This window comes from Mus caroli, chromosome 7, assembly GCF_900094665.2.
Source record: "Mus caroli chromosome 7, CAROLI_EIJ_v1.1, whole genome shotgun sequence".
Taxonomy (NCBI): Eukaryota; Metazoa; Chordata; class Mammalia; order Rodentia; family Muridae; genus Mus; species Mus caroli.
Window position 1 is genome coordinate 137575447 of NC_034576.1, and position 10188 is coordinate 137585634.

The 10188-nt window shown below is 48.0% G+C and overlaps 1 protein-coding gene across 1 annotated transcript; it reads left to right on the forward strand.

The window, feature by feature from the left end:
- Nucleotides 1-6332: 6332 nt before the first annotated feature.
- Nucleotides 6333-9692, forward strand: Foxi2 (forkhead box I2). Its single transcript, XM_021168986.1, has 2 exons — nucleotides 6333-6960; nucleotides 7620-9692. The coding sequence occupies exons 1-2, from the start codon at nucleotides 6405-6407 to the stop codon at nucleotides 8063-8065; spliced, it is 1002 nt and encodes a 333-aa protein (XP_021024645.1). The 5' UTR covers nucleotides 6333-6404; the 3' UTR covers nucleotides 8066-9692.
- The last annotated feature ends 496 nt before the right edge of the window (nucleotides 9693-10188 follow it).

A 10188-nucleotide genomic window follows, 5' to 3' on the forward strand; every position in this document is an offset into this window, starting at 1 on the left:
ATGGTAGCGAGAGGAGAGAGATAGCGCCAATAATATGAAATTAGCAATGAATTAAGTGACCTTTGTAAGTGTATTGCTCTTAAGAACTGGTCAGGTGACTAGCCATGAGGACACATACTTTAATTCCAGTCCCCGGGAAGAAGATGCAGTCGAATCTCTATTAGTTCTAGTCCAGTCTCTTCTGCCTAGCAAGTTCCAGGCCAGCCAATGTCCAAGTACCCATCATTATCATCATCATCATCATTGCCATCGTCGTTGTCACCATCATCGTCATCAAAGACTTGGAAAATAAATGCCAGGTAATTCCATGCTGTCATCCCAGTCCTCAGAAGTAGATGCAGGAAGACTGCCAAACTCAAACCCAGCCTGGGCCACATAGTAGATGTGAAGCCAGCCTGGGCTGCTGAAAAAGATCAAGCCTCAAAAGAAATCATAATGGATTCAATAAGGGAGCCGAGTCAGGTGAGTTCCATATAGGAGCTGTAGTTCAGATGAGCAGAGAGACGCCAGCTGATGACAGAGTATGCAGATAACTGGCATATTTGCTCCACTGATTTTTTTTAAATAGAGAATTGTCAGTTAATGGATGTTGAAGAAATGACAGAATTAAAATTTCCACTTTGTAACTCCCAGTGGGGTGGCTGATTCAGGCACAGACTGCCGCTCAAATACAAAGCCAGCAGCGGTTTATATGGGAAGACTTCCTGTGGACTGAAATTGGACAAGTCCAGGCACCATCTTGGGACCCAGCTGCCATCACCCCTTCAAGTCCACGCCCAAGCTCCACGACAGGGACAGTGGCCCAGCCTCACCGCTTCTCATCACTCCACAGCAGAATGACTGACAGGAAACCATTTAACCTTGATTCAAACAACTTCAGAGCTGGTCAGAAAGATGAAAAGACCACAGCTTTAGGTACACCAAAGACCCACTGACTGTGACTCCTTAATTGAACCTACATGATTCTAATTTTCCCCAAAACACTGGTTTCTCACCACAACTGAAATATGAAACGCAAGCGTCATGCCCTTGTCAATGTAAATTAGTAAAATTTAATTACAGAAAATCAACCCACAGTTTTCCTTAATTTAAGAAAAGTTGATACATAACAACCAATCTCAAAGCAGGCTGAAACATACCCCTTCTAGTTTATGAAGTGGGCTGTGGCTGTGGCCTCTGTGAAACGAGCCTCTTTACACTAGGTTCCCAGCCTCTTACACTGCAGCCTGTGCTTTTCTGTGTGGCAAACATTAGCAGCTTTCCTGCTACCTCTCAGGCCGGCTTTGTCAGCCCGGGCTTCCAGCATTTGTGGGATGCTGGAGACTCAGCAATACATGAAGTGTTACAAGGAGAAGAAGCACCCAGATAGGCTCATATGTTGGCCTCTTTCCACACTCAGTGTACAGCACTTACCCCAGAATTTATATAAATTTATATAAAATGCTGGGAGTGGGAGGCAGGGACTGTTCTAGAACTTAAGGCATGGGTCAAAATCTGGAGCAGTGTACATAAAACTATGCACACACTGCATTCTGATCTGGAAACATAAAGGTCAAAAATTAATTTAGGGATAATCTGAGAATTTTAAATATTTGCTGCTTTATATAACATTAAGGGATTGCTGTTAACTTGCTAGCCGTGATGGTAAGGTTGGGACTATGTAGGACAAGGTCATTTTGTTTGTTTTGTTTTTGATGGGCACTGATTGCTACAGAATAAAACCAAAAATAATTAGCAGTACTTTTGAGTTTTAATCTTATGTTTGGAACTTTTTTTTAGACTAAAAGTTAAAATACACAAAAGCAAAACAAGTCTGGAAATTAGTGAAATGTTCTATACTTAAATCCTGGCCCATGTTTCCCTAGTAAAAGAATATTGAGAAAAAAAGCAGACCAAGGCAAAATCATTCTTCAGTTTTATATCAAGAATGTATGTGGTCAGGCCAGAGTGCCTGCCTAGCACATGAAAGGTCCTGAGTTCAGTCCCTAGTGATAGATAAAAGATAGATAGATAGATAGATAGATAGATAGATAGATAGATAGATAGATAGATAGATAGATAGCATACTTGGATTAGAGTTTAACGTGTATGAACAGCCAAGTGTTTAACTAAACATATTACTTTTTGTATCTCAAAACCTAAGAGAGCAACTTAGAAAGGGAAAGACTTGTCTTGGTTCACAGTTTCAGGGGCTTCAACCCATCTTTGGCTCCAGAAGCTCAGGCATAACGTCGTACAGAATGGTGGTAGGAGTGGAGCGGAAAAAAGACTCTTCACCTCAGAGTGGACAGGAGACAAAGACAAATCAAGGCACCCCCTCTCCAAAGACATGTCTGCAGTGATTGAGTTCCTCCAGCTGCATCCCTAGTGGCTGAGAAGCCTAAGTGTGGATACTGGCCACAGAGCCACACCTCAGTGCCTCTATGTTGCACATCACTGCTGCCCACGGGAGAGGCTTGGCGGGTGAAAGGGGTGGTAACAGCAGCAACAGGTGTGGGTGCAGCTGCAGGTGTGAGTGCAGCTGCAAGTGTGTGTACAACTGCAGGTGTGGGTGCAGCTGCAGATGTGGGTGCAGCTGCAGATGTGGGTACATCTGCAGGTGTGGGTGCTGTTACAGATGTAGGTGCAGCTGCAGGTGTAGGCACAGCTGCAGGTGTGGGCTTACCTATAGTTGGGGCTTGTGTTTGGTGGGGGATGTCTGGAAGGTAGGTAGTGTCCACAAGGTAGGTAGTGGATCGCTTCAAAAGGGTAAGAGCTTGAAAAGGGGCCCAGGGCTGTTGTCCTGCCCTGAGACTCAGCAGGGCATGCTCTCAGCCCTCTGAGTTCTCTCTTAGATATATTTTTCTCTTCGAAAAATTCTCATCAGGGTTCCTCAAAGATGATTCAGGTGTTAAAGCATTTTCCCAAAAATGACTGTTCTCCATCCACTGAGAGTCACTGGGGTCCAGCTTGCTGAAAGCTCCGAAAGCTATTACTGTGAAGACAGGCATCAGGCTTGGGCATCAGAGAAGGAGGATAGAAATACAGCACAAATTGTAATGATTTTTACAGGGAAATTGCAGGAAGGTTCACTTAATCTTGGAGGTCCTAGAGCCCACAATGTTCAAGAGTTAAAACTTCAACAGAAAGAAACTGCAAAGACAGGAACCTGGAAAGAGACTGGCTGTCCTTTATTCATTTGCATTGCAAGAGAAGGCTCTTGAAACTCGCTATTGAATACTATTGAAATGGCATGAGTTCCTTCGTTTATGCCTTTAGAGTGTCCCATTGTGTGTACATACCACATCTTGTTTGTGGTTGGACACTTGCACTGGTTTTGTCTCTTGGCTATTGTGAATAGAGCCACAATAACTGTGGGTGTGGCGGCGACTTCTCAGGTTCTGACTTTGCTTCTTTTGAACACATACTGGGAAGATGGCTGGACCATACACAGTTCTCCTTTTTTTTTTTTTTTTTTTTTTTGAGGATTCCCCCAGACTGTCCTCCACAACAGCTACATTAATGTACACTTTGCCAAAAGTGTTCAAGGGTTCCCTGTTATCTACTTCCTCACCACACTGGTTATCTTTTTCCCTTTTGATGACAACTATTCTCCCTTTTGTTTGTTGATACTGCGTTGCCTTGTCTTGATTTGCATCACTCTGGTGGCTGATAATGTTGGGTATCTTTTCATATACCTCTTGTCTGTTTGTGTGCTCTCTTTTGAAGGAAGAATTTAGGCATTTGAGTTTATTATCTGTTTTGGACCGGGTTATTCTTCCTTGCTGTTGAGTTTGGAGTTCCTTGTCTATTCTGGATGTTTATCACCACCACTCCCCCACCCCTTCAGATGCACAGCTCTCAAACGCTGTCTTCTGTTCAGCAGCTCATGACATCACTGTGCCGAAGCTTTTCAGTTAAACACAATCCTGTTGGCCTTTCTTTGCTTTTGTTTCCTATGGTTTAAGGATCAGTTTTTTTTGTTTTTGTTTGTTTTGTTTTTGTTTTTGTTTTTTTAGAAGGGTGGGCGCTTTCCTGGAGGATGGTGTGTTTTTGTCTATAGTTTCATTGTTCCAGGTCTCACGTTTTAACCTTCAATCATTTTAAAGTCAACTTTTGACAGATGAGAGTCAAGCTTCCTTCTGCATGTAGGTGTGAGTTTTTCCCAGCAATGTTTTTTGGAAACATGTCCTTTTTTCTGATGTGCCCTCTTAGATTCTTTGTGGAAAGTCAGCTGGCTGTAGATACCTGGTGAGCTCAGCTCAGCTCTCTATTCCACTCCATTGGTTTATTTACCTGTCTTTATGCTGTGACATGTTGTCTGGATGACTGCAGCTTTTTACCAATATCATAGCCAACTGTGGATAAAATAAAACCTCCCTCTCACATCGCAGTGCAAGGCAAATGTCTACTCCATTTAACACCTTGGATCACCGAAACCTCCTTACAGAACAGCCATGTTCCTGACAGACACCTCACAACAGAGAAGCCAGAGAAGGCAGGATTCTTAATAATAGATTCATATGACCCCACTGTCTGGCTGTGGCTCTCACAGTGGACTGTCTCAGGGATCATGTGGCTGAGGCAGAGCCGTAGCCTCTGTGATACTCGGTCTTGTGACGATAGGGCTGTCAAAAGATGCTTCCTCATCTACAGCAAGATTCCAGCAGGTGGAGAAAAGGGTGACCAGGTAAGGTGGGGAGTGAGTGCCCCTTTACTAGGACTATGAGGAACACCACCACATTTGCTGATGGAAAGAAACTCCCCTCAAAAAGTGGTTACTTTAAGCCCACAGAGAACATTTTTGTAATTTTTGAGCACACCTTGGAAATGGCTCATTAGAGAGAGGCTGGTAGCTTTGGGTGCTGTTTAGGAAAATACAACAGATAACACCTCTTGAGAAGCCAGGGAGGGAGGAGAAACTCAGAGAGCTTCCCGTCATTGGGTCTCTGCCTCTGTCTCTCTGTCTGTCTCTGACTCTGTCATCTCTGTCTCTCTATTTTTCTCTGTCTCTGTCATCTCTGTCTTTGTATGTCTCTGTCTCTGTCTCTGTCTCTCTCTCTCTCTCTCTGTGTGTGTGTGTGTGTGTGTGTGTGTGTGTGTGTGTGTGTGTTTGGGGGGGATATCAGTGATATCCAAGGGTACTTGCTCCCCCAACCAGCCCTCTGGGGAAGGGAGGCAGGGCCATCATCTGGCTAGAGAGCCCACATGAGTCCATTCCTGACTGTTGTTGTCACTGGCTGGCTACTGCCTTTACTTAACCAACCTCTTCCTAAGGCTACAGAGTACAGAGGTCAAATTTGAGCTAGATGGAGTCTCACTTCCTCCTGCCCTTGTCATACTGCCTCATTAACTGATTGTGTCACACAATGTCTGTGTATCATTACAGCACAGAATTCTTTCATTCCAAGGCCAGGCCAGACCACTGGCCCAGACAGCAGGCACCTCCTCAGCCAAAAGCCAGGCCAGATTGGACTTTTTCTTTTATTAACCAACATATTAAGTTGCTGAGCAACTTAGTAATTTAGTCTCTCACACTGGAGACAATAATTTGGAGGGGGACCCATTATGGTACCCACCCTGTCCCACCCCCTTATTTCTCCTATGCCAGAAATTTTCTCTCTCCAGTCAGTTGGCCTCAGTGAACAATTCTGAGACACCCCGGTCAGAACTGACCCTCTGTGCCACAGCTGTAACCTTATTTGTTGCTAAGCCCCCACGGTGCCTAAGGCAAGGGCATCTGGGAAACTGAGTGTGCTGATTAACCAGGACATGGAGCAGGAGAGAAGCCCAGTGCCTGATAGGAAGGAAAGCCCGCAGCTTCTGGGGATACCCAGGAAGGCCTTCACGGCTGCTGCTTGCGCTAGGTGCCCCAGGCTACATGACAAACAGGTCAAGCAAGGGCCCAGACTCTTCCAGCATCTGAAAATCAAGCTTCCTTGGGCAGGATTTCTGAGATTTCTAGTGAAACTCACCAGAAATCCCGACAACTCTCTTTCTGCACTTCCTCTTGAGACTCTGTCCGTTACACCCAAGGGCCTCATTAGGATTTTATGCCCATGACAATTGCTCTCAATCTGGGGTCTGAGAAGTGCAAAGGGGTCAATGCAGAGAGCAGAGCTCTGTAGCGTAGCCTTAGGAGCTGGGATCTGAGAAGATGTTGAGTCCTTGTTCTCAGAACACTGCAGGCCACGACCTAACAGAGAGACCTAAGTACCCTTGGAGAGTTCCAGGACTGCTTGTCTGGCTGTCCCAGGGCGGGGCTGAAAACTGACCTGAGGGTGGGGACATGGACTTCACTCCTCCAAGGTGACAAGGGAGGAGACTCGCCACCTTGGATACTCTCACCCCAGTGCTCCCTCCTCCCCAATGGCATTTAAAGGGCCCAGGTCAGGGAGTGTGAGGGCAGGGTGAATGGAGCGCCCATGAGCTTCAGCGCCGAGCCACCTGCACCGGCCCAGGCCGGGGAAGAGCTGGACATGGCTGGGTTCTGCGATGGCCTGGGCTCCTGCTCGGTTCCGCACGGCCTGACCCGGGCCATCGCTCATCCCCCGAGCTACGGCCGAGCGGATCTGAGCTCTGGCCGGCGCCTGTGGGTGAACTCGGCCCCGCTCAGCCCGGCGCCCTACGCGACAGGACCAGGACCGGCTCCATCCTACGCTGCAGCGACTCTCGCCGTCCCGGGTTCGCTTCTCGGCACTTCAGGCGGTCTGGCAGGTGCCGATCTCGCGTGGCTGAGCCTGTCCGGACAGCAGGAGCTGCTGAGGCTGGTAAGACCGCCCTACTCCTACTCAGCACTGATCGCCATGGCCATCCAAAGCGCGCCGCTACGCAGGTTGACGCTCAGCCAGATCTACCAGTATGTGGCCGGTAACTTCCCCTTCTACAAGCGCAGCAAGGCGGGCTGGCAGAACTCCATCCGCCACAACCTGTCGCTCAATGATTGCTTCAAGAAGGTGCCCCGAGATGAGAACGACCCAGGTAAACAGCAGCACATGCGCCTGGTCCAGTATCCTGGACCCTCGCATCTGGTGGGGCGGCTGGGATAGAAGCGACCCTGAGGGAGCCCATTGATGCAAACGAGAGAGCTCCGGTGGGGTGATATGGGAAGGAGAAACATTTTAGGCAAGGACCGTTTCCTAGATGGCTGCAGTGTCCTCAGGTCTTAGTTCCCAGTTCTATGCCCCAGGGCTCTTTGCTTATCTGCTTGAGACCTCCTTAGAAAGCTAGCCAACTGAGTGAAAGGCTTTGGGAGTTTAAGGTCTCTGCGCCTCCATACACTTCCCTGTAAAATGAAAGAAATGGAGCCCACCTTTTAAAAATCTGGGCAGGATAAGGAGTGATGTGCCTCTGGAAAGCGTTGGACCCTACACAAAGGCCAGATGTGGTTAGCTCCATTCTACTGTCTGAGCCCTTCTCTTGGGCAGTCTCTCCAGTTTCCAACTAGATGTACTTGGATATTCCCTCAATAGCCCATGCTTGGATCTTTCTGGTGCACCCAGATTCTTGCAGTCTGACTGTGGAGGCCTATTCCCAACACAGGGAACCCTCAAGGTCTGGGAGAAGGAGGGCTCAGGACCCTTTGCAGGGACCAGTGGAATCAATACGGGGCTTTCTGAACTAACTGCCTTCCTCTGCAGGAAAAGGCAACTATTGGACGCTGGACCCAAACTGCGAGAAGATGTTTGACAATGGGAACTTCCGAAGGAAGAGGAGACGGAGAGGAGAGACTAGCGAGGCCGAGGCCGCTGTGCTCAGAGCCAGCAGCCCAGAGGGAACTGCACTGGAGCCCCGTGGCTCCGCTCCCCAGGACCCACAGACCTCATCATCCCCGCCTGCACCTGAGGCCTCCGCTGCTTGCCTCTCAGGCTTCTCCATGGCCATGGGAGCCCTGGCCGGCGGCTTTGGCACCCTCCCTGATGGTCTGGCCCATGACTTTTCTTTGCGAAGGCCACCACCAACCGCGGCTGCCCACAGCCCTCAGATTCCTAACACCGCGCCAGGCTTCGCTCCGGGCCATCAGACAGGGGCTACAGGCTTTAGGATGGGGCACCTCATCTACAGCCGGGATGGGACTGAAGTTTGAAGGAAGGCTCGAGACTGGTCAGGTGCTCTGTTCCAACATTGAGCTAAGGTCCTGAATCAGTCCTTCCTGGGAGCCCCACAGGTGCTGCATAGGAAATGGCGGGGCTCCTGTGTGGATTGGATGAGGCAGGTTCAGCTTGCTGTGTACGCATCAACCTGGGGAATATACCCTCTTCTTAAGCTGTTTCTCTGCCTACAGATCCAGCTCTGGGCTCTCTGACAGAGCACCCCAGAGAGCCTTCTTAAAGGGGTGATAGGTTCCTAAAGAAGCCTGGAGGTCTCCAGTCTCCAGAGAGATGTCTGGCAGCTGGTGAGAGGATGTGAGGAAACTGGGCTACAAGAGCATCCAGAGCGCCCTTCCGTAACTGGCCCCTATCTCTGGCCCACCTGTTTCAGGGCAGCTAGGAAATGGGGTGGGGGTGCAGCATGAGGACAGGTGGCTGCCTTCCACCCTCATGAGATTGCACATTGAGGGGACTCTCATCCTTAGGCTGCATAGAAAGAGGCTGGGAAGAGCTGTCTCCGCAGAGGGAGATCTCCGAGGACACCAGCTCCCTCCCCTGTCACTGTGCTCCTGGCATCATTAGTGCTCCTGTTACTGAACCTCACTGTCCCCAGACCACAGAGAGGCTGGCACTTAGGAAACCCTGGGCAGCTTTGGGTTTGCCTTACTTGATCGCTGCTCCCACTCCCTACCCCCACCATCACCATCACCGCCCACACTCACTAAAGCTCACCTGAGGCAGGTGGGTGACCACACCTGTTTTTGGTTTTTCTCTACTCCTGCCTCCTCCCTTGCTGTGACTGCTCTCAGGCAGAATCCTGAGAACTTCCTCCAGAATGTAACTCTCCAGCCTTTCCAGGCCTGTTTACATTTAGGGACTGGCAAGGAACTCAAAATCATTTGGACCTCTGTGCTTTCTGGAGCTCCTTGAGGTCCCAGCTAGCTGTCATGAGTTTTTGTGTCACCTGGCATTCTCTGGGGACATGGACACTGGCCATGGACCCATACCATGCCAGAACAGATAGGAGGAGTACTTTCCCTGGAAGAGAACAGAGAGGGAACTCTTAAGCCAGATCAGCCTTGCCCTTTAGTGAGTCCAGCCCCACTTGCACCAGCAGGGCAAGTCTGCCTTGACCTATCTCCAATCTGCCTACTGGGAGAACCGTGGTCCTCTGAACTTGCAGTGCTCAGGATGCAGGAATGGGGAGCAGGAACCCTGCCTCCTGTCTGCTGCGTGTTATTCCTACCTGGTGTGCTGTGGTTAACCAAGCTTACAGTCAACCCATACTCTCTCTCTCTACATGTAATGCGATTTTTTTAATTCAGGAAAATATAAATTATTTAGAATATAAATAAAAAGGGTTTTCGATTTGGGGGCATATTTTAATAGAATAACACACTAAAAAGTAACATCCCACTTTTTACTCTCTCTTTGCAAGAAAATTGGGAAGAAAAAAAATAACTAGCTACAACAAGAAGAAATACAGTGTAACTTTCGTCAGGGCTTCCACAAAGTTGGATACTTCCAGGTGTCTTGGCTGTGTGGTAGCTGCATCATGGGAAATTGTGTTTATTTTCTACTTCTGATGCTGGATTTTCTATTAAAATTAGGAAAAGGAAAATATTTTTTTAATGTTTTGTTTGCCTAAAAGTCAGTTTTGGGTACTTAAAGATGGTTTGGCCATTCAAAGCTACATAGCACTAATAAGTAATGGTATATCAAATAGATGAGCTCTCTATGAGAAAACCATAATTAAAAATATTCCAAAAGGGTGTGGTTACAAATAAATGTAATTCTAGCACTTAAGAGTCAGAGACAGGGTTGGAGAGATGGCTCAGTGGTTAAGAGCGCACTGACTGCTCTTCCAGAGGTCCTGAGTTCAATTCCCAGCAACCACATGGTGGCTCACAACCATCTGTAATAGGATCCAATGCCTTCTTCTGGTGTGTGTGAAGACAGCTATAGCATATACATATATATAAAATAAATAATTATTTTAAAAAAAAGAGTCAGAGACAGAGAATCAAGTTTAAGGCCAGCCTTAGTTACATAGTGAGTTTGAGGCAAGCCTGGGCTACATCAGACCCTGTCACAAGAATATCCTCTCTCTCTCTCTCTC

Bases quoted from the DNA above. Each gene is read 5' to 3' on its own strand.
- Foxi2 (XM_021168986.1), top strand. From the start codon at position 6,405: ATGAGCTTCAGCGCCGAGCCACCTGCACCGGCCCAGGCCGGGGAAGAG. The intron at 6,961-7,619 runs GTAAACAGCAGC...CTTCCTCTGCAG, and splicing joins CCGAGATGAGAACGACCCAG to GAAAAGGCAACTATTGGACG.